General features: G+C 41.4%; 2 protein-coding genes across 8 annotated transcripts in view; one reads left to right on the top strand and one right to left on the bottom strand.

Annotated features, from left to right (window-relative positions):
* Nucleotides 1-3,550, bottom strand: part of XPC (XPC complex subunit, DNA damage recognition and repair factor) — a 33,668-nt gene extending 30,118 nt beyond the window's left edge. For 3 of the 7 annotated variants that reach the window (XM_025375348.1, XM_025375350.1, XM_025375349.1), the window contains exons 1-2: nucleotides 3,239-3,352; nucleotides 1,402-1,404 (exon numbers count right to left, since the gene is read on the bottom strand). In XM_025375348.1, coding sequence (XP_025231133.1) covers nucleotides 1,402-1,404; nucleotides 3,239-3,338 — 103 coding nt within the window. In that variant the 5' untranslated portion in view covers nucleotides 3,339-3,352. Of the gene's footprint in view, nucleotides 1-1,401; nucleotides 1,405-3,238 lie in introns of all 7 variants that reach the window. The other 4 variants (XM_025375345.1, XM_025375351.1, XM_025375347.1 and 1 more) reach the window with 4 other exon arrangements.
* Nucleotides 3,383-23,055, top strand: LSM3 (LSM3 homolog, U6 small nuclear RNA and mRNA degradation associated). Its single transcript, XM_025375353.1, has 4 exons — nucleotides 3,383-3,648; nucleotides 6,548-6,658; nucleotides 8,940-9,035; nucleotides 22,737-23,055. Exons 1-4 carry the CDS (start codon nucleotides 3,628-3,630, stop codon nucleotides 22,815-22,817), a joined length of 309 nt encoding a protein of 102 aa, XP_025231138.1. The 5' UTR covers nucleotides 3,383-3,627; the 3' UTR covers nucleotides 22,818-23,055.
* Nucleotides 23,056-23,404: the final 349 nt, after the last annotated feature.

The raw sequence follows: 23,404 nt of genomic DNA, 5'->3' as shown, positions 1-23,404 counted from the left end.
CTTCCTATGAATGGCTCAAAATTACACTAACTGCCTCAAAATGCCACCTCCTTACAAAGGCCTTCCCTGACACTGATTCCCATTTAGCTGCCCCTTCCCAGCCCCATTTAAGTTTGAGGGTTTTTTTTTTTTCCCCATCTATAGAAGCATTTTCTGCTATGTACCCAAGTAAGTTTTATCACAGCAGTCTTAACACAGGGTGATAGCTCTTACCATTATGTGAATCTGTTTTTTTTTTTAAACTTGTTATCTGTTCTACTTACCCCTCCCCACAGATTATAATCATGAGAGAGAGCAGGTGCCTCACCTGTCTTGTTCACCACTATTATCCTAGTACCTGGAATAGTGCCTGAAAATAGTAGGCGCTCAATAAACAGCTGTTGAAGGAGTTAACGGATTATCACCGAAGGTGTTAACATAGAGAAGAAATGCAAAGAAACAAGAGGTGCTTTAGTAACACAAAGGAAATCATGTGGAAGCCTGTTTTCTTTTTTCCTATTTGTCGAAAGCAGCCAAGTATCACCTTCATTTGCATGTAGAGGGGTGCTGTTAAAACCTACACTATTACAGTGTTAGAAACTACACTGACAGTCACCAAATTATTGTCACCTGCAGCCCAAACCACACTTGCTAAGTCTATGCTTCCCCAACAAACCACCAAACCACAACAAAAGCTGTAACTCTGCAGATTGGAAGCTGCCTTGGGAACTGACTGCTAGCTCCTCTGGCTAGCAGAGTAAACTTGGGTGCATCCTTACCTCCATTTAGGCTGAATGACACCAGCTAGCCCAACTAATTACCCAACATGGGTAAAGCTAAAGCTCTTGGCTTTATATGCTATCCCATTGAAAACTTACAGCCACCCTGCAAGGCAGTTATTATAGTTCATAGAAGAAGTTTAGAAGGGCTAAAATACTTGTCCAAAATAATTCACCCAAGTGCATATAACTAAGAATTGAAGCTCTACCAAGCTGGAACCCAGGTGAAGTGTTGAGCTGGGAGGAATGCAGGTAGCATTTCCATCAGATTACAACAATTTTTAATTGCCATATATCCAAATTACATTCTGACTAGAATACCAGCCCTTGCTAAAATAGCAACCATCCTTTAAATCACAGATCAAACAACTTCAGAAAGCGTTCCCCGATCATGCTAGTCAAACTTGATTAATCCTTTGGAAGCTACAAAGCCTTGTACCTTCTTCCACAGTATTTAGCACACTCTGCCTTGCATGTCTTACATGCAAATGTCATGTCAACACTACTCTATGATCCTCCAAGATACGTTTATCTCCCATGTCACCTCATTCATGTGCAGCACATAGTACTCAAAATATGTTTTTTGAATGAACGAGTAAATGAATAAAATGGAACTCAAAATACTACATATGAGGTAAATCACCTTCTAAGTTTAGGAATTATTACCATTTGACTATTTTCTAATGGATGATGAACTTATAATCGGTATAGAAACACAGAATCGAGTGTGATAGCCTTTGTTGGTTACCTAATCTACCCAGTTATTTCAGGAGACCCAGAAATTCCTTCTACAGCCTGCATTTTGCAATTATTTAAAATATTTATTGGCCAGGCACAGTGGCTCATGCCTATAATCCCAGCACTTTGGCAGGCCAAGGCGAATGGATCACCTGAGGTTAGGAGTTAGAGACCAGACTGGCCAACATGGCGAAACCCCATCTCTCCTAAAATACAAAAATTAGCCGGGCATGGTGGCAGTCACCTGTAATACCAGCTACTCAGGAGGCTGAGGCAGGAGAATCGCTTGAACCTGGGAGGCAGAGGTCATGCCATTGCACTCCAGCCTCAGCGACAGAGTGAGACTCCATCTCGAAAAAAATAAAAAATAAAAAATATTTATTTAGCACTTAGCCCTACCAATCGACGGGCCCCGCATCCACAGATTCAACCAACCACAGATGAATATATTTCGGGAAAAAGAAAACCCACAAATTTTAAAACTATAGTATGACAACTATTTCCATAGCATCTACATTGTATTAGATATTACAAGTGATCTAGAGATGATTTAAAGTATGTCGGAGTATGCGCATAGGTTACATGGAAATACTAGGCCATTTGATACAAGGTACTTGAGCATCACAGGTTTTAGTATCCACGGGGTATCTGGGAAGGACTACCTTAGTTTGCTCAAGGAATGTCTGACTTGAGATTTGAAGAAATCAGCCCTGGCAAAAGCCATGGTGGGGGGTCACTCTAGGCCGAAGGAATATCAAAGGAAAAGGCTCAAGAAATAACTTGGCATATTTGAGGAAGAGAAAGGAGGCCAATGAGGAGGGTAACTGGCAAGGAAACAAGTGGTAGGAGAAACAGGAGAGGTAGCAAGAGCCAAAACACGTAGCATCTTGCAGGCCAGGATAAGACAACTGGATTTTAAACTAAGAGCAATGGAAAACCAAGGAGAGTTTAAAGCAGGAGCATGGCATGATTTTTTTTTTTTTTTTTAAGATTATTTGCGTTGCTAGATGCAGAGCTGGGAGGCCAGTCAAGAGGAAACTGCAGTCACTCAACTGAAAGGTGATGGTGACTTGGACAGGGGTTGTGGCCATGGAAATGAAGAGAAGTGGACAAATCTGAAATACAGTCTGAGGCTGAACTAACTGGACTTGCTGACGGGACTGGATGTGTGCACATAAGAAAAAGGTGGACTTTGCTTTATAACAAGTATTGGGACTGGAAAAACGGAGGAAAGCATGGATTTGAAGGGGAAGACCATGAGCTCTGCACTGTCCATGACAAATGTAAGAAGCCTATCCAATATCCACGAGGGGAAGTCAGGTGGGATCCCACTGTGGAACTCTGGGCGAGACTCAGCTGAAGTTATCATTCGGGAGTCAGCACACTGCATCACTCTACGTCCTGGTCCGTCCGTCCGTTTTCCTGGGACACAAATAACTGCCTTCTCCGCGTTCAACCCTGAACATCTGCGCTGTATCCTCTGGACAACGGGGAGCGGGAAAGAAGCTACGCAGGAGCTTGGGTCGGGCGAGGCTCACGGGAAGCCGCTCTGGGTGCAGAGGACAAAGGCGCAGGGACAGCGGGGAGGGCCGGCCGCGGCCTGCCGTGCTGCCCCCACTGCGCGGAACGCGCGCAGCAACCTCCACCCGGCCTCCGCGTCTGGACTCCCGCCGCCCCTGCCTCTGGGCCTCCTCCGCCCACCGGCAGAGTCTCCCGCGAAGCCCGCTGGGCCACGCTCTCACCCTCCTCCTCCTCACGCCGGGTCTTGCTCTTGGCCTTGGACTTCTGGCTGCGCGTTTCGCGTCTCCGCGGCTCCCCGCCGGCCGCGCGCTTCCGAGCCATATTGCTTGTCGGGGAAAAACCCACTTCGCGAGTGACGCACCAGGCCGCGATGCGTTAGAACGCAGGCCCCGCCCCGGGGCGGGCGCGTCTCGCCACGCCCCTTCGCTGGAGGCCTAGTCACGCCCCCAAAGGAAGCTCCGCCCCATACCCGTGGCCACTAAAAAACCGCGGGAAGCAGGCAAGAGCACAGCAGGTTTCTATTTCCGGTGTATTGTAGCATCACGTTTCCGGAGCTCGGCGTTGCTCTTGTGTTCTCGCGAGAGGCGGGAAAGGGCGCAGGGTTTGAAACATGGCGGACGACGTAGACCAGGTGAGTGAATTTTAAGGCGGTGGCTCGGAGCCGCTTCTTGTACTAAACTGCTTTTTCCAAACTCAGGAAAAATGGCCAGTCGCGCCTCTTCTTTCCAAGTCACACGGCCTAATCCGCCCCATCCTTTCCGTAAACACCCCTGTCCGAATTTTGCTGCAGGCCCTGAGGTCTTTTCCGTTAGAAGGCCACCTGATGACTATTCATCACACTCTTCGCTTCGTTTTTTTAAATCTGTAAATTATTATGCGTGCCTACCTCACGGAGCTGTCAGGATTCCAATAGAAAGCCAGATAATAAAGTTAGGAGTTGTTATCATTACTGAGCACAACAATTATTTACTCATTCAGCAGAGAAAGTGAACATCAGCTTTGTATGGTTAGACACTGTTCTAAGAGCCAGGGACACTGACATCGATATATAAGTGATCCTTGTCATGACTTGGAGCTTATATTGGCGAGGAGAACAGGTAAATATAAATATGTAAGATTTATAGGAACTGTGATGTGCTATGAAGAAAACAAGGAACTGGTATGCAGAATAACAGATGGTCCTAGAAGCTTTTTCACCTGGTCTTTTTCTTCCTCAAATATCTTTGGAGATCATGCTACAACTTAAACTTTCTACTGAAATCTCACCTCCTCAGAGAGGACTTCTGCCCAAATAGCACTCCCCCTACTCTGCTTACCCTGCCTCATTTTTCTTCATAGAACGTTATTTTTTCATATTAAATGTATGCATCTTTGTTTAATGTGTATCTCTCCTGACTAGAATGTAAGTGCCATAACAGTAGGGATTTTGTTTTGTTCATTCTTTTGTCCTTGGGGTTTAGAACAGTGCTGGAAATACTCAACAAATATTTGAGTGAATGAGTTAGATGATCAGAGGAGGCCTCTTTTAAAAGCCAACGTATAAAGCTACAGGATGAAAAGAACAGAAAGTGGGCATCCCAGACAGAGGCTTAGGTAGTAGTAGAGCTCTGTCATGTGCATATTCTTACAGTATTATAATTATCCATATGCCTATCCACATTAGAATGAGCTCCTTGAGGGTGGAGATTGTGACTTCTGTATCATTGTAATCTAACAGTTGGTTATCTGATCCTTTAACAAACACCTGTTGAACTGAGGGACATAGGGACCAGTTGAGTTAGGTTATTTTTTTTTCTCTCATCGGGCCTTTTGAATCTTTAGCGCCTGTTACGAATTCAGTTACCTTCCTCCACTGGCCTTGTGTACTTACTAAAGAAGCTCTCCTTGAATCATCTAACTCTTTAATGGCTGCAACCCTCTCTTCCATGTGGGTGACCCCAAGTCATCCTAGCCCTGACCTCTAAAACCAGTGTTTCCAGCAGTTCTTTAATAATATAATATTAGTAGGAATCTTTTCTTTTCTTTTTTTTTTTTTGGATGGAGTCTCACTCTATCGCCCAGGCTGGAGTGCAGTGGCGTGATCTCAGTTCACTGCAACCTCTGCCTCCTGGTTCAAGCGATTCTCCTGTCTCAGCCTCCCAAGTAGCTGGGACTACAGGCACGTGCCAGCACGCCTGGCTAATTTTTGTATTTTTAGTAGAGACGGGGTTTCACCATGTTGGCCAGGCTGGTCTCAAACTCCTAACCTCAGGTGATCTGCCTTTCTCAGCCTCCCAAAGTGCTGGAATTCAGGCGTGAGCCACCACACCCAGCCAATAGGAACCATTTCTAAGTATTAATATTTTCTGCTTTCCTGGCACTGTTTTAAATGCATTAACTAGTTTCATCCTCATAAGAATCCAGAAGGAAGGTTGTGGCTTTCTCAATTACAAATGAAGAATCTGAGAATTACAGATGGCATGATTTTTAATCTCAGTTCATAAGTGTCAGGTCACAGCCAGGAGTTGAACCTGGACTGCCTGACTCCAAAGTCAGTGCTTGCTTGCTTGCTGGCACCATCTTGGCTCACTGCAACCTCCACCTCCCAGGCTCAGGCAATCCTCCCACCTCAGCCTCGGAGTAGCTGGGACTACAGGCACATGCCACCATGCCCGACTAAGCCAGTGCTTTGAACCAGTGTTCTATTCTGGCTACTAAATATTCATCTTACTGGCCAGTTGGCAGCCTAACCTCAACCTGTGCTGAATTCATAATCTTCCCATAAACCTACACCTCTACTTGGCATTCTGACTAGTACATGGTAGGCATTAAGTGAGTGTTTTTCCTATGATTACATAATATTTGAGATAAAGCTAAAGTTCCTAAGACCCTATACCCTGAAATCGGGTCAGGCAGTTTGGATTTTGAGGGAACAAAGTATAGTCATGATTATTTTGCTGTGTAACTCCTTCTTATGTATGCGTGTTTTAATCTACATTTATATAGCACATACTATGTGAAAAGTTCTGTTCTAAGCCTTCATATATGTCACTTAAGCCTCATAAAAACAGTATTAGGGCCGGGCGCGGTGGCTCAAGCCTGTAATCCCAGCACTTTGGGAGGCCGAGACGGGCGGATCACGAGGTCAGGAGATCGAGACCATCCTGGCTAACACGGTGAAACCCCGTCTCTACTAAAAAATACAAAAAACTAGCCGGGCGAGGTGGCGGGCGCCTGTAGTCCCAGCTACTCGGGAGGCTGAGGCAGGAGAATGGCGTAAACCCGGGAGGCGGAGCTTGCAGTGAGCTGAGATCCGGCCACTGCACTCCAGCCTGGGCGACAGAGCAAGACTCCGTCTCAAAAAAAAAAAACAAAAAAACAAAAAAACAAAAAAAAACAGTATTAGGTAGACACTATTATCTCCATTTTACAGATTAGGAGACTGAGGCAGAAAAAGGTTAAATAACTTGCACATGGTCATACAGCATAGCAGTGATTTAAGCACTACTTTATCTCTAGTACTATATTACTAAACCTGTTTCTGTTATCAGCAACAAACTACCAACACTGTAGAGGAGCCCCTGGATCTTATCAGGCTCAGCCTAGATGAGCGAATTTATGTGAAGATGAGAAATGACCGAGAGCTTCGAGGCAGATTACATGTGAGTAAATTTATCAAGTTACCTTGAAATCAGATTCCTTCCCACCCCCACTCCCTTGAAATGTAAAATTTGTCCAGAGTGAAAAGGTATTTTGAAGGAAGAGAGGGTAGTGGAAAATCACCCATGTTTCCATAAGCCAGATGAAGCTGCATGTATTCACATTTTTAATATTTTTTCTTTTAATAGAAATATGTTTATTATAGAACATTTTTATTCCCTTCATTTTTCCCTTCTGTTTATTTGTAAATAACATTTATTTGTCCTCCATTCTTAAATGTTTTTTAAACTTAAAACACAAATATGTGTTTTATTATGAAAAGTTAAACAGCACAAAAATATATAGAGTAAAAAGTGAAATCCCATTTCCTCTACTGGTAACCACTATTAAAAATTGGATTATCTTGGCCGGGTGTAGTGGCTCATCCCTGTAATCTCGGCACTTTGGGAGGCTGGGGCAGGAGGATCACTTGAGGCCAGGAGTTCTCTGTGTTGCCAGCCTGGGCAACATAGAGAGATCCTGTCTCTACAAAAAATTAAAATAAAAAAATTAAAAATTGGGTTACTGTTTCTGTATGTTTACACACATACATTCATATATGTACATATGCACATACTTGCACTATGTACACCCTACCTCTACAAAACGTGGATCCTGCTATACACGTTTTTCAGCACCTTTTTTTTTTCACTTAATCTTTCTTCAAGATTATTGATCATTAGTGCATTTAATTCTCATTTGTTCTCTTTAATGACTCCCTAGGATTCTGTATATGATAGTGATCGATTTTTTTTTCATTTCTTGCTGCAAATACTTACATAAATACTTGCAGTAAGCATTTTTTTTACATATTTATTTGTGCATATCTGCAAAATATCTGTAGAATTGGTCCCTTGAAGTAATCCCATTTGCTCATAGAGTACCCTCAAGGTTTTGCCTCTCCTTAATGACTTGTTGCTTTCCTAAGTGTGTTGTTTTTAGTGTTGCTACTTTACCCTAAAGTGATTAAAAATAGCTAACATTTATTGAGCATTAGTTATAGACCAGCTACTATTATTCTAAGCATTTTGTGTGTGATATCTGATTTAATCTTTATAACAACCCTGTGATGATACATACTAATTATTCCTGCTTTGCACTGTAGGAAGCTCAGGCTCAGAAAGGTACAGTCACTTGCCAGTAAAGGGAGAGCTAGAATTTGAATCTAGATTGTCTGACCTGAGCCACACTCTTAAGTACTGTGGTTCCACCTTCCACAAAACCTAACGATAAAGAACCTCTGGGCTTGGAAAGGAAATAGGGACCCAGGGAGACAATCTACAGTTGGCCTTAAAGGAAGAGAGACTCCAGGAAAGGAATAGTGGTAACTTCGGGAATACAAATGGAATTGAGCTTAATTACTTAAGTCTGTGGCCCTTGGAGGCTTCTTCAGTTCCTTGTGTAAACTTGATGGTCTCTATCCTAAATGGCCCCAACTTTCTGTTTGTTTTGTGCCCCTCAGTTATACATTTTTGCTCTTGTTAGTGTGCCCTGCTTAAAGCAGTTCCCCACGTGGCTGACAAGTGACTTTTATTTTGATGTGAGCAGGTGAACCATGTAACACGTTGTTAGAAGTAAACTTGAGTTCTGAACAAAGTCCCAGCTTTAAAGTGCACCTTTTAGTAAAATGAATGAACTTTGGAGCTTGGATTGAATATCTTAGCTGCAACATTTATTGATTGAGCCCACAGGTGCATTTAAGTTTTGGATAGGTTAGAAATGGGCAGGGTGTTGCTCTACTTACTTTCTCTCTGCAACATGTAGTCTACCGTGTGCCTTTAGAAGACTGCAATGCCATCATCTTACCAGTAAACAAAGGATTTTATCTTCTTTACTGTATTTTTCTTGTCACATTGTTATAGGTGAATTTGAAGGATGTCTACTGATAAATGATGAAGATGGATCTGCTGTTTTTCATAATTAAATATTATAAATGATGTGACTGCCTTAGATAACAAGTGGGGTGGAGACTTTAAAAATAATTTCAAGTGATTTTGAGTAAATTTATTTTTGGCCATATGAGCAGTTTTATATTTTTATCAGGTCAATTAAGTAATCATTTAAAATGACTTGTAAAGAAACAGTGTATTAGTACAGTAGGATTACTTTTTATTTGCATGTAAAAGTTTGTGATGTAAGTATCAAATGCCTTAGTTGTGATTGAGCAATTTGCATATTGTTAAGCCTTGATCATTTTCATAATTTGATTATTAAATTTCTTGGTTCTTTACCCTCCCACTTGAGGCTTATGATCAACATTTAAATATGATCTTGGGAGACGTGGAAGAAACTGTGACTACTATAGAAATTGATGAAGAAACATATGAAGAGATATATAAAGTAAGTCATGCAATTCTATTCATTGCTTGCAAATATCACCTGTTCTCTTTCAAACAGCTTAACTCATATTTATGGGAAGCGCATCATGTTTTGACACCTACTTATGGACTCAATAGAGCACAGCAATTAAATGCAGGGATTCTGGCATCTGACAGACGTTGTTGCCAGTACTGGCCTGACCACTTCCTACTTGGGCTACCTTGGGCAAGGGAATTAAGTTAGCCGACTTCTCATTGGTAAGCAGGAATACTACCACTTACCTCATAGGGTTCCCAGATTCAGTGAGATACAACAATGCAAGGTGGCTATGTATAGTAGTGTGTAACAGTAATAGTGGACAGTGTTCTTTCATTTTCTATGGATTTGATCTGTTAATACTTAATTTATTAGAAACTGAAACTGAAAAAGTTTTTAAATATTTATTCATTAAAAAAACCTGGCTGGGCATCGAGGCTCACACCTGTAATCCCAGCACTTTGGGAGGCCAAGGCAGATGGATCACCTGAGGTCAGGAGTTTGAGACCAGCCTCACCAACATGGTGAAGCCCCATCTTTACTAAAAATACAAAAAATTAGCCGGGTGTGGTGGCATATGCCTGTAATCCCAGCTACTTACTTGGGAGGCTGAGGCAGGAGAACTGCTTGAATCCTGGAGGCAGAGGTTGCAGTGAGCTGAGATTGTGCCATTGCACTCCAGCCTGGTCAACAAGAGTGAAGCTCTGTCTCAAAAAAAAAAAAAAAAAAAAGTCCGGGCACAGTGGCTCACACCTGTAATCCCAGCACTTTGAGAGGCTGAAGCATGTGGATCACCTGAGGTCAGGAGTTCAAGACCAGCTTGGCCAACATGGCAAAACCCTGTCTCTACTAAAAATACAAAAACTTAGCTAGGTGTGGTGGCATATGCCTGTAATCCCCCCTACTTGGGAAGCTGAGGCAGGAGAACTGCCTGAACCCTGGAGGTGGAGATTGCAGTGAGCTGAGATTGTGCCATTGCACTCCAGCCTGGTCAACAAGAGTGAAACTCCATCTCAAAAAAAAAGTCCGGGCACGGTGGCTCACACCTGTAATCCCAGCACTTTTGAGAGGCCAGAGCGTGTGTATCACCTGAGTTCAGGAGTTTGAGACCAGCCTGGCCAACATGGCAAAACCCTGTCTCTACTAAAAACACAAAAAATCAGCCGGCCGTGGCGGCAGGCACCTGCAATCCCAGCAACTCGGGAGGCTGAGGCAGCAGAATCACTTGAATCCGGGAGGTAGAGGTTACAGTAAGCTGAGATCGTGCTACTGTACTCCAACCTGGGGGACAGAGTGAGACTCTCTCAGAACAAAACCAAAACACCTATCACATGTTACTGTAACATTTTTATGAACAATAAATATTTTCTAAAACAAAATGTCTAATGAGGAATGTCTTTGTTTTACGTTTTTGCAAATCTCTTTAATGCTCGGCTTAATCAATGACAGCTAGAAGATTCTTATATCTTTTTTCTGCATTAAATGTATCATGAGATGTTGTAAATGAAGCAAATCTGACCACACAGATAAGTAGTTGGAAAGGAAGAAGTATGTTTTGTGGATGTTCCACCTTTGATACTACACCCAAACTGAACAAGTGGTAGTCAGTCAAGGGTTATTTGCAGTCTGGAATCTGAAACGATAACAGTAAACTTTTTGTACTCTTGTTAGGTGAAAATTCATTAATCTGCCTTGCACTTCAAATGGATCTTTTACTCATGCATGATTTGGTTATATCAGGCACTGGTTCTTTAGAAAATAGTTCACTGAGCTATGCAGATTCATTTTATTTGTTCAATGTTTAAAAAAAATCACATTTATTAGTATCACCAATGATCTTGTCAGAAAGGTCTTTTTTTTTTTTTTTTTTCCCCTAGGACAGAGTCTCCCTGTGTCACCCAGGCTGGAGTGCAATGGCGATCTCAGCTCACTGCAGCCTTCGCCTCCCGGGTTCAAGCAATTCTTGTGCCTCAGCCTCCCAAGTAGCTGGGATTATAGGCATGTGCCACCACGCACAGCTAATTTTTGTGTTTTTAGTAAAGACAGGGTTTCACCATGTTGGCCAGGCTGGTCTTGAACTCCTGGCCTCCCAAAGTGCTGGGATTACAGGTGTGAGCCACTGTGCCAGGCCGTAGCAGAGAGATCTTTAAGATTTGGGAAGCCAGTTTCTGAGCCTGCCGGGGCATACTGGTTAAAATGTGGGCTCAGAGTACAAGACTACATGGATTCAAATCTTGACTCCCTTGCTTACCACCTTTTTAATTGGGCCAGCTCACCTACCCTGTCTGTGAATGTGTTTCCTTGTCTGTAAACTGGGAATAATAAGAGGACCCACTTCATATAACCGTAGAGGATTCATTGAGGGCTACATGAAAAGCCTTCAGATTAGTGACAGGCACATTGTAACTGTTAAACTGTTAGCCTTCATTGGATTTTGTAGTTCTGCTTTATCCTGGCATTCCTCCTCTCTGACCACACCTGACTCCTTTGCTAGTGTTCTTTCTCCTAAGTGTAAACATTTCACATTTTTTTCTGTTTTTTAAATTTTTACTTATTTATTTATGTATTTTTGCTGGCTTATTTCTCCAAGAAAGAATAGTATTTTTTAAAATCTGCATTTTTTTCCCTTTAGGAATTTCATTTAGTAACTATTGTTTGGTGGTTGTTACTGTTTTCTTAACATGGACACAATCATAAGTACCAATTCTAAGATGCACTTTTTCTTAAATTTTAGCATCTCAAAAATCTGATTGCATCTTACAGGTGATGTGATAAAAAAAAGAATTGTGTCATAATTTAATTGGCAAAATTTTTCCTTTTTCGGTTCAACTAAGCTTACAAATGATATCTTAAATGTGATAAAATATGGACTGTGCAGCTTTAATATTCTGCTTTATTCATGTAACATTATTAACGTAAGAATTTTACCATGGGAGTAGACTCTTCATAAGCATTTTAATGCTCTTGTCTTGAATTCTGCTTGTGACAGAAATGAGTCTTCAACTGTGGTGTCTATTCTTACAGAGAAGGGAACACTGCCACTTACTCCATGTTTGCAGTGAACCAACAGCAAGGTCCACCTCTGTCATCCCTAGTAGTCTGCTCCAAGTGCGGTTCCTCCTGAAACTGTTTGAAGGTGCTATGTGTCTGTGCACATGTGCATTTCTCTGGGTGGAGTGTCTATAACAGTCTCAGTAGTTACTGACCTCCATTAAGATTAATTGCTGCCTTTACTACTGGGACTAGTTAGCTCCTGAACGCTGTGTGCTGGCGTGCATGTGATCTCTCTTGTGCCTAGAATTGCAGCTGCAGAACAGTCAGCCAAGTCTGTTAAGTTAATGAGTTTTTTTCACATTGCCATGATGTATTGGGTAAAACATTTAAAATGGAATCTTTGGATGACTGAGAATACTTCAGTGTGTAAATGTGTATTAACAATAGACTTAGAAAGGAAAGACAGTGATATTATGGAGAGTGTCTGCATCTGGTTCAGTGCCATGGAGACTAACTACTTCACTGTCCTGTGCGCTCTTGTTACTCATCTCCAAGATGGGAAACCAAGATGGGAAACCAGACTAAATGGTTTCTTACCTTGACCGATTTTACATGTTGCTCTCTCTCTCGTCTATTGAAATAACTAATGAACATCAACGTTATCACCAAAACAGTATGGGGGACCCATAAACCATAGGGTTGTTGGGTTTTTTTCCACCTATAACTTACATAATTGACTTCTAAATAATTAATTTGACTGCTGACTTATAAAGGGGAAGATGGAAAGCAGTCAGTCTTACTCTTCTGATTCTTGGTCCTCCATAATTGGAGTTTCCATTTTACAGATTGTGAACAGTCTGTGTTATTTGACCCAGCCTACTTTTTCGGCTGTCCATCATGTGTACTACCTTCCTTCACCAAACACCTCATAGTTTGGTTCACCAGACAGTTTCTCTTGGGGACGTTGCACCCTTTTGTAACTGAGCCCTCTGCTCCCTCTGCTTGCCTGAAAGTCTTCTACAGCATCAGATGGCTCTTCTAGACCTTTCTGTAGATTAGCACTGTAATAATAGAACTATCTGCAGTAGTGAAAATTTCTATCTAAGCTGTCATTACAGGAGCTGTGAGCCACTTGTGGCTCTTTGGCACTTGATGTGGGTGCTGGTGTGACTAAGGAACTGAACATTTAATTTTATTTAATTTTAATTTAATGAGCCACCTTTGACTAGTGGCACTTGTATTAGAGCAGCTCTAGACCTGCTCCCTTATACAGAGCTAACTCTTTATGGTCCATGCTGAGACCACATGGTCCATATCACCCTATAGTACTTAACACATATTTCTTTTCTTACTCATTTTAAGTTGCTTCCATTTTAATATAACTTTTTGAATGGATGCTAGACTCACACAGTCTTAAAATCACAAAATGCAGAAAGGAACACAGTGTAGTAAAAAGTCTTCCACCCTATCCTCTGTTCATCATCTTTACACCCCACCCCCAGACATAAGCGCTGTTACTGGTTTCTTGAGAATCTTCTCATGTATTTATGCATATGCTAATGAATGTTAATTATTCTCCCTTCCCCTGTTTTTTTATCTCAGTGCTCTTTCCCTTTCATACATAGCTTCCTTGTGCTTTCATTTTTAGCTTTATGGTACTTCATTGTATAGATGTACCATAATTTAACTGTTTTCCTATTGATGGACAGATAGCCATTTCCAATATTTTGCTAATTAAACCTATTCTGCTGTAAATAATTTTATCTTTTTTTTTTTTTAATTATACTTTAAGTTCTGGGTTACATGTGCATAACATGCAGTTTTGTAACATGGGTATACACGTGCCCTGGTGGTTTGCTGCACCCATCAACCCGTCACCTACATTAGGTATTTCTCCTAATGTTATCCCTCCCCTAGCCTCCCAGCTCCCGACAGGCCCTGGTGTGTGATGTTCCCCTCCCTGTGTCCATGTGTTCTCATCGTTCAACTTCCTCTTATGAGTGAGAACATGGGGTGTTTGGTTTTCTGATCTTGTGATATTTTGCTGAGAATGATGGTTTCCAGCTTCATCCATATCCCTGCAAAGGACATGAACTCCTTCTTTTTTATACCTGCACAGTATTCCATGATGTATATGTGCCACATTTTCTTAATCCAGTCTATCATTGATGAACATTTGGGTTGGTTCCAAGTCTTTGCTATTGTGAATAGTGCCGCAATAAACATACATGTTTATGTGTCTTTATAGTAGCATGATTTACAATCCTTTGGGTGTATGCCCAGTAAAGGGATGCCTGGGTCAAATTTTATTTCCAGTTCTAGATCCTTGAGGAATCGCCACACTGTCTTCCACAGTGGTTGAACTAACTTATGCTCCCACCAACAGTGTAAAAGCATCCTAATTTTTCCACAACCTCTCTAGCATCTGTTGTTTCCTGACTTTTTAATGATCACCATTCTAACTGGCATAAGATAGTATCTCATTGTGGCTTTGATTTGCATTTCTCTATTGACCAGTGATGACGAGCATTTTTTCATATGTCTTTTGACTGCATAAATGTCTTCTTTTAAGAAGTGTCTCTTCATATCCTTTGCCCATTTTTTGATGGGGTTGTTTTTTTCTTGTAAATTTGTTTAAGTTCTTTGTAGATTCTGGATATTAGCCTTTTGTCAGATGAATAGATTGCAAAAATTTTCTCCCATTCTGTAGGTTGCCTGTTCACTCTGATGATAGTTTCTTTTGCTATGCAGAAGCTCTTTAGTTTAGTTAGATCCCATTTGTCAATTTTGGCTTTTGTGGCCATTGCTTTTGGTGTTTTAGACATGAAGTCTTTGCCCATGCCTGTGTCCTGAATGGTATTGCCCACGTTTTCTTCTAGGATTTTTATGGTCCTAGGTCTTACATGTAAGTCTTTGATCCATCTTGAGTTGATTTTTATACAAGGTTTAAGGAAGCGATCCAGTTTCAGTTTTCTGCATATGGCTAGCCAGTTTTCCCAACACCGTTTATTAAATAGGGAATCTTTTCCCTATTTCTTGTGTCAGATCTTTGTGTCAAAGATCAGGTGGTTGTAGCTGTGTGGTGTTATTTCTGAGGCCTCCGTTTTGTTCCATTGGTCTATATATCTGTTTTGGTACCAGTACCATGCTGTTTTGGTTACTGTAGCCTTGTAATATAGTTTGAAGTCAGGTAGTGTGATGCCTCCAGCTTTGTTCTTCTTGCCCAGGATTGCCCTGGCTATGCAGGCTCTTTTTGGTTCCATATGAAGTTTAAAGTATTTTTTTTCAATTCGGTGAAGAAAGTCAGTGGTAGGTTGATGGGGTTAGCATTGAATCTATAAATTACTTTGGGCAGTGTGGCCATTTTCATAATATTGATTCTTCCTATCCATGATCATAGAATCTTTTTCCATTTATTTGTGTCCGCTCTGATTTCCTTGAGCAGTGGTTTGTAGTTCTCCTTGAAGAGGTCCTTCACATCCCGTGTAAGTTGTATTCCTAGGTATTTTATTCTCTTAGTAGCAATTGTGAATGGGAGTTCACTCATGATTTGGCTCTTTATTTGTCTGTTATTTGTGTATAGGAATGCTTGTGATTTTTGCACGTTGATTTTGTATCCTGAGGTTGCGTATCAGCTTAAGGAGGTTTTGGACTGAGACGATGGGGTTTTCTAAATATACAATCATGTCATCTGCAAACAGAGACAATTTGACTTCCTTTTTTCCTATTTGAATACCCTTTATTGCTTTCTTATGCCTGATTGCCCTGGACAGAACTTCCAATACTATGTTGAATAGGAATGGTGAGAGAGGGCATCCCTGTCTTGTGCCGGTTTTCGGAGGGAATGTTTCCAGTTTTTGCCCATTCAGTATGATATTGGCTGTAGGTTTGTCATAAATAGCTCTTATTATTTTGAGATATGTTTCATCGATACCTAGTTTATTGAGAGTTTGTAGCATGAAGAGGTGTTGAATTTTGTTGAAGGCCTTTTCTGCATCTATTGAGATAATCATGTGGTTTTTGTGACTGGTTCTATTTATGTGATGGGTTATATTTATTGATTTGCATATGCTGAACCAGCCTTGCATCCCAGGGATGCAGCTGACTTGATCGTGGTGGATCAGCTTTTTGATGTGCTGCTGGATTCAGTTTGCCAGTATTTTATTGAGGATTTTCGCACCAATGTTCATCAGGGATATTGGCCTGAAATTTTCTTTTTTGTGTGTGTGTCTCTGCCAGGCTTTGGTATCAGGATGATGCAGGCCTCATAAAATGAGTTATGGAGGATTCCCTCTTTTTCTATTGTTTGGAATAGTTTCAGAAGGAATGGTACCAGCTTCTCTTTGTACCTATGATAGAATCCGGCTGTGAATCTGTCTGGTCCTGGACTTTTTTTGGTTGGTAGGCTATTAATTACTGCCTCAATTTCAGAACTTGTTATTGGTCTATTCAGGGATTCAACTTCTTCCTGGTTTAGACTTGGGAGGGTGTAAGTATCCAGGACTTTATCCATTTCTTCAAGATTTTCTAGTTTATTTGCATAGAGATGCTTATAGTCTTCTCTGATTGTAGTTTGTACTTCTGTGGGATCAGTGGTGATATCCCCTATATCATTTTTTATTGCATCTATTTGATTCTTCTCTCTTTTCTTCTTTATTAGACTGGCTAGCGGTCTATTTTGTTGATTTTTTTTTTTTTTAAACCCTCCTGAATTCATTGATTATTTTTTCAGGGTTGTTCATGTCTCTGTCTCATTCAGTTCTGCTCTGATCTTAGTTATTTCATGTCTTCTAGCTTTTGATTTGTTTGCTGTTGCTTCTCTAGTTCTTTTAATTTTGATGTTAGGGTGTCAATTTTAGATATTTCCTGCTTTCTCTTGTGAGCATTTAGTGCTATAAGTTTCCTTCTAAACACTGCTTTAAATGTGTCCCAGAGATTCTGGTACGTCGTGTCTTCGTTCTCGTTGGTTTCAAAGAACATCTTTATTTCTACCTTCTTTTCGTTGTTTACCCAGTAGTCATTTGGGAGCAGGTTGTTCAGTTTCCATGTATTTGTGGTTTTGAGTGAGTTTCTTAATCCTGAGTTCTAATTTGATTGCACTGTGGTCTGAGAGATTGTTAAGATTTCCTTTCTTTTGCATTTGCTGAGGAGTGTTTTACTTCCAATTATGTGGTCAATTTTAGAATAAGTGCAATGAGGGGCAGAGAAGAATGTATATATTCTGTTGATTTGGGGTGGAGAGTTCTGTAGAGGTCTATTAGGTCGGCTTGGTCCAGAGCTGAGTTCAAGTCCTGAATATCCTTGTTAATTTTCTGTCTCGTTGATCTATCTAATATTGACAGTGGGGTGTTAAAGTCTCCCAGTATTATTGTGTGAGAGTCTAAGTCTCTTTGTAGGTCTCTAAGAACTTGTTTTATGAATCTGGGTGCTCCTGTATTGGGTGCATATATATTTAGGATAGTTAGCTCTTCTTGCTGCATTGTTCCCTTTACCATTATGTAATGCCCCTCTTTGTCGCTTTTGATCTTTGTTGGTTTAAAGTCTGTTTTATCAGAGATTAGAATTGCAACTCCTGCTTTTTTTGCTTTACATTTGCTTGGTAAATATTCCTCCATCCCTTTATTTTGTGCCTATGTGTGTCTTTGCATGTGAGATGGGTCTCCTGAATACAGTATACTGATGGGTCTTGACTCTATCCAATTTGCCAGTCTGTTTCTTTTAATTGGAGCATTTAGCCCATTTATGTTTGAGGTTAATACTGTTATGTGTGAATTTGATCCTGTCATTATGATACTAGCTGGTTGTTTTGCCCGTTAGTTAATGTAGTTTATTCATAATGTCCATATTCTTTACAATGTAGTATGTTTTTGCAGTGGCTGGTACTGATTGTTCCTTTCCATGTTTAGTGCTTCTTTCAGAGCTCTTATAAGGCAGGCCTGGTGGTGACAAAATCCCGCAGCATTTGCGTATCTGTAAAGGATTTTATTTCTCCTTCACTTATGAAGCTTAGTTTGGCTGGATATGAAATTCTGGGTTGAAAATTCTTTTCTTCAAGAACATTGAATGTTGGCCCCCACTCCCCTCCCTTCTGGCTTGTAGGGTTTCCGTAGAGAGATCCGCTGTTAGTCTGATGGGCTTCCCTTTGTGAGTAACCCGACCTTTCTCTCTGGCTGCCCTTAACGTTTTTTCCTTCATTTCAACCTTGGTGAATCTGACGATTGTGTGTCTTGGGGTTGCTCTTCTTGAGGAACGTCTTTGTGGTGGTCTGTATATTTCCTGAATTTTAATGTTGGCCTGTCTTACTAGGTTGGGGAAGTTCTCCTGGATAATATCCTGAAAAGTGTTTTCCAACTTGGTTCCATTCTCTCTGTCACTTTCAGGTACACCAATCAAATGTAGATTTGTTCTTTTCACATAGTCCCATATTTCTTGGAGGCTTGTTTGTTCCTTTTTATTCTTTTTTCTGTAATATTGTCTTCTCTCTTTATTTCATTAAGTTGATCTTCAATCACTGATGTGCTTTCTTCACTTGATCGATTCAGCTATTGATACTTGTTTATTCTTCACGAAGTTCTCGTGCTATGTTTTTCAGCTTCATCAGGCCATTTATGTTCTTCTCTACGTTGGTTATTCTAGTTAGCAATTTGACTAACCTTTTTTCAAGGTTCTTCGATTCCTTGCATTGAGTTATAACATGCTCGTTTAGCTCGGAGGTGTTGGTTATTACCCACCTTCTGAAGCCTACTTCTGTCAGTTAGTCAGACTCATTCTCTGTCCAGCTTTGTTCCCTTGCTGGCGAGGAGTTGTGATCCTTTGGAGGAAGAGAGGCGGTCTTGTTTTTGGAATTTTCAGCCTTTTTGTGCTGGTTTTTCCCCATCTTTGTGGATTTATCTATCTTTTGTCTTTGATATTGGTGACTTTCGGATGGGGTCTTTCGGTGGACGTGCTAATTCTTTCTGTTTGTTTGTTTCCTTCTAACAGTCAGGCCCCTCTGTGGCCAGTCTGCTGGAGTTTTCTGACCCTGTTTGCCTGAGTATCACCAGCGGAGGCTGCAGAGCAGCAAAGATTGCTGCCCGTTCTTTCCTCTGGAAGCTTCAACCCAGAGGGACACCTGCCAGATGCCAACCAGAGCTCTCCTGTGTGAGGTGTCTGTTGGCCCCAACTGGGAGGCATCTCCCAGTCAGTATACATGGGGTCAGGGACCCACTTGAGGAGGCAGACTGACCCTTAGCAGAGCTCGAATGCTGTGCTGGGAGGTCTGCTGCTCTCTTCAGAGCCATCAGGCAGAGACGTTTAAGTCTGCTATAAGCTCCTGACTGGGGCTGCTGCCTTTTTTACAGAGATAGCCTGTCCAGAGAGGAGAAATCTCAATTTTATCCTTTTCTTAATGTGAGAGTATACCTGCAGAATAAATTCATACTCTCTCTTTTTATTTCTGGAATGGGGATTCTAGGAGGACAGTCCATGTTTTATTCATCTCCCTGTGTCTAATGCCTATCATAGTACCTGACACATAATGGGCACTGCAAATGTTTGTATGAGTGGACTTCAGATTTCATTGCAGGTTGACTCTAAGTTTTAAACAGAGGATTCTGTTTCATTGCAAGGACTGCAGATCCAAGCCTTGTCACCTATCGGACACACATGCACACTTAAAAAAAAATTTCTGGGTGAAATTCATCACCAGTACTAGAACATTTAATACTTTTCTCTGATATTGAGTTTATAGCATCCTTTTCTTTTTTTTTCTTTTTTTTTTCTTTTAACCTAGAGCACTTAAGTTTACACACTGAACTCCTTGTACTAGAGTCCCCTTCTTTCTCAGGAATTATTTATCTGTAGCCAGATCTCCTGCCTGGGTGTTATGACCAGACAGCCCAGGGGAGAGTCCTCACACATGGGTTGTTGAAAGTATACTGTTGTGGGCATATTAGTTTGTGTTGGCTAGACTATGGTAACAGGTACCCCCTAAACATGTACTGGCTCAGCAGACTCACAGATGTGCAGTGGCTCTGCACTGCTGGAGTTTGTTTCTCAATGACATAATTATTCTAGGTAGGTTTCCTGCGCGCAGTCATTCAGGAACCCAGACTCCTTGTGTCTTGTGGCTCCTCCAACCCCTAAGTCTTTTGTCATCGTTTCACATCCAGCCAGCGGGAGCAAAAAGGAGTGGAGGAGTGTACATGAGAAGTTTATGAATCAGCCTGGAAGTACTACACCTCTTAAATTTTTTAGGATAGAGCTCAGTGATATGACCCTACCCAACTGTAAGGGAGCCTGGGAAATACAGTAGAATTGTGTGCCTAGGAAGGAAGAAGGAATTTTTATGAACAGCTAGCAGTTTCTGCCATAGTCTGCCCCCGTGGCAACCAGTGTCTATATATCCCTGTGAGCAAAGGGCTTTAAAAAAAAATTCTTTATGGAAAAATGACCATGGGTTAACTTACCAGTTCATTTTCCCTAGAAACAGATAAAATTGGAATATCAGCTGTGTTAATAAAAAATATTGCTATATTTTAAAAAGAGGCCCCTGGTTTGTAAACTGCATCTGAACTGAGAGAACTGTGAATGAGCTCTGAATACTGTTAGGAGCCCATAGCAATGGTTTTTCCTGAGAGCAATGCAACCCTTGGAGTGGAGTGTGCCCCCTCCTTGGTGACTATGAAGCCACATTTATGGAACTGTTATAAAAGATACTGGTTCTGGTGTGGAGCTTGGGGCAGTTAAGCCAGGATGGCTCCTGCACCTACCTGCTAACTAAGAAGTCATTTGGGTAGCTAGATAAGAATCCTTGGAATGCTGTAAAGACTTCTGCTGAGACACTTGCCGCTGCCCAGCGGGCATGTGCTGTGTTTCCTTTGTATAAAGCTGTGTGCCCTTGGCTGTCTTGAGCTTTGTCAGTTTGAGGGCCAAGTTGCTGCAGAGATCAACGATAGTGGGTGTTGCAGAATCCTACTTCCCAAACAGAACACATCTCTACCCCAAAGGATGCAAGCAGGATATCCAGCTCAGGGTGCAGGACTGCCACGTGACTTTCATTTCTCTGTCAGACTACATGTGGTCACTTGTACAGACACCCATACCCCAAAGAAGACGAATAATTTTACCCCTCCAACATTCATGATAAACACAGCAGGGACAGGATATCCACCACAACAACTCTCTTTCAGAGAAGGAAGAAATGAGAAACATAAGACAGTTACTGGTCCCTAACAGTGATGAATCCCACTGGGAGGGCATGAATGCTCCCTGTCCTGGTAGCAGCAGAAATCCCCCGATTAGATGAAATATGTCCCATCCGGTGTTTGGAACTTATACTAAATTTAATTGTGCGTCCTACATCTTGATTTGCAAAATATGGCAACCCTAAATGGGGTCTGCAGAGCTTTCAGGGCCAACTTCTATTATGCTGGAAGACTCAAGGAGTCAAAGGTTTTTTGTTTTTTGTTTTTGTTTTTGTTTTTTGGCCAGGCTGATGGTTTCTTTGGCAATGCAATTTCTTTAAAAACTTGGAACATAGGTTTCTGAACTGTTTACATCCAAACAATTCAAAGGGCCAGTAACCTGTCTAAGCTCTTCCCTAGGCATAGTTTATAGGACTGCTTTATTTCTTCAGTTTCTCACCCCTGTTCTGCTTTCTGAAATTAATGTTGACTACCTTGAGGCCATTTGCTACAAAAGTTTGGGTGGAAAGACAACACCCTTAATCTGATCTTTGCCTCAGAGCTGAGTTTGTTTACCTGGGGAATTTTACTGGGCCTTGTTTCTCAAAGCCTTTTTTCATACTTACTTCTGTAACTTGTGGTCTAAAAGTCAGTGGGTTTTCTAACCCTGTGAATCCTGTTTCTTTTCATCTCTGCTTGAAAGCCAACTAGTTCTTGCCTGAGCTTTTCTGTTTTTTTCTACTGCCCTGCTAAATGCATTAGGCTAACAGCAACACCTACTAACATTTGGCTTTTCCAGCCTCTTCTCCCAGAGCTCGTAAGTTTAGGAGCCCCTTGGGCTACATTCCAAGTTTTATCTAATATTTTGCCAAGGCATAATATTAGGATTTCAAACATTGATGTGTTTCTCTGCTGCCCAAGGCCTGACCACTAAGCTAACGTGTCAAGGTATCCATTCCATATGTGTGACCACAATAGCACACAGAAGTAACACATAATGACTCAGCAAAGTAGAAGTTGATCTCTTGTCCACATGACAGCCCTGGTGGGGTTTAGGTCTGCACAATAGCTTTCTTCCAGGTGGTAAGTCAGGGACCCAGGCTTTGCCTATCAGTGGCTCTGCCATCCCTGAGCTCTCGCCATTATCTTAGTTCATTTAGCGTTAAAGGAACGATCGCAGAGGGGCATTCTGGGTCAGTCTGGATATAGTCCTGCCATTTCTGTTTACTTGACATTGGTTAAAGCAATCCGATGGCTACATCTGGTTGCAAGGAAGAATAAGAAACATAGTCCAGCTGTGTGCCCAGGAGGAGGAGAGTGAGTTTTAATGGGTAGCTCCAGTCTCTGCCACGACTGTCGAAAGAAAGCAGTTGATAAATTGGTTCTTGGTGCTACCAAGGTAAGTGATCAGGTTTTTTAATCCAATTTTTTTGTGTCATGATGAATCCATTTTTTAACATTTCTGTCACAAACAATAAGCAGTAATACACAATTGTATAAATATGTTCTGTTTTTTTTTCTTTTCTAGTCAACGAAACGGAATATTCCAATGCTCTTTGTTCGGGGAGATGGCGTTGTCCTGGTTGCCCCTCCATTGAGAGTTGGCTGAAACAAAGAATTTGTCCTGTATGGAAAACAGGAGACTTTGTACAGTGGCCTTTCTAAATGTACAAAACATTCAAAAGAGAAACCTGCATACATTTTGATATTAAGAAATAATTATGGGGATTCTTCCACGCCTGAAATGAGTTGATTTGCAGATAACTCACAACTTCTTAAGTGAAATGGTATTTTCATTTTTCTTAAGCTCTTCCAATAAATATGACCACCAAGATGCAGAACTCTTATTCAGGACTTGTTTGCTCCATTATTCTCACAGATATTTTTCTCATTTTTTTTTTCTTTAAATTGGTGTTTCCTCGTAGATTTTTTTCAGTGCCGTCTTCTGTCTTGTGAATGATTTAAGGTGAGCCCACGTCTTACCTTAGCACACATTTGCAGTGCACCTACTGTGTTTCAGGCACCAGGTTTGAGTGCTGGCAACCAGAGTTTTACCAAAATGCTGTCTGGGCCAGACACAGTGGCTCACGCCTGTAATCCCAGCAGTTGGGAGGCGGGTGGATCACCTGAGGTCAGGCGTTTGAGACCAGCCTGGCCAATGTGGTGAAACCCTGTCTCTACTAAAAATACAAAAAT

The sequence above is a fragment of the Theropithecus gelada genome, chromosome 2 (genome assembly GCF_003255815.1).
Source record: "Theropithecus gelada isolate Dixy chromosome 2, Tgel_1.0, whole genome shotgun sequence".
Taxonomy (NCBI): domain Eukaryota; kingdom Metazoa; phylum Chordata; class Mammalia; order Primates; family Cercopithecidae; genus Theropithecus; species Theropithecus gelada.
Note: the sequence above shows the minus strand (reverse complement) of the source record. Positions and strands in the feature narration are given on the sequence as shown.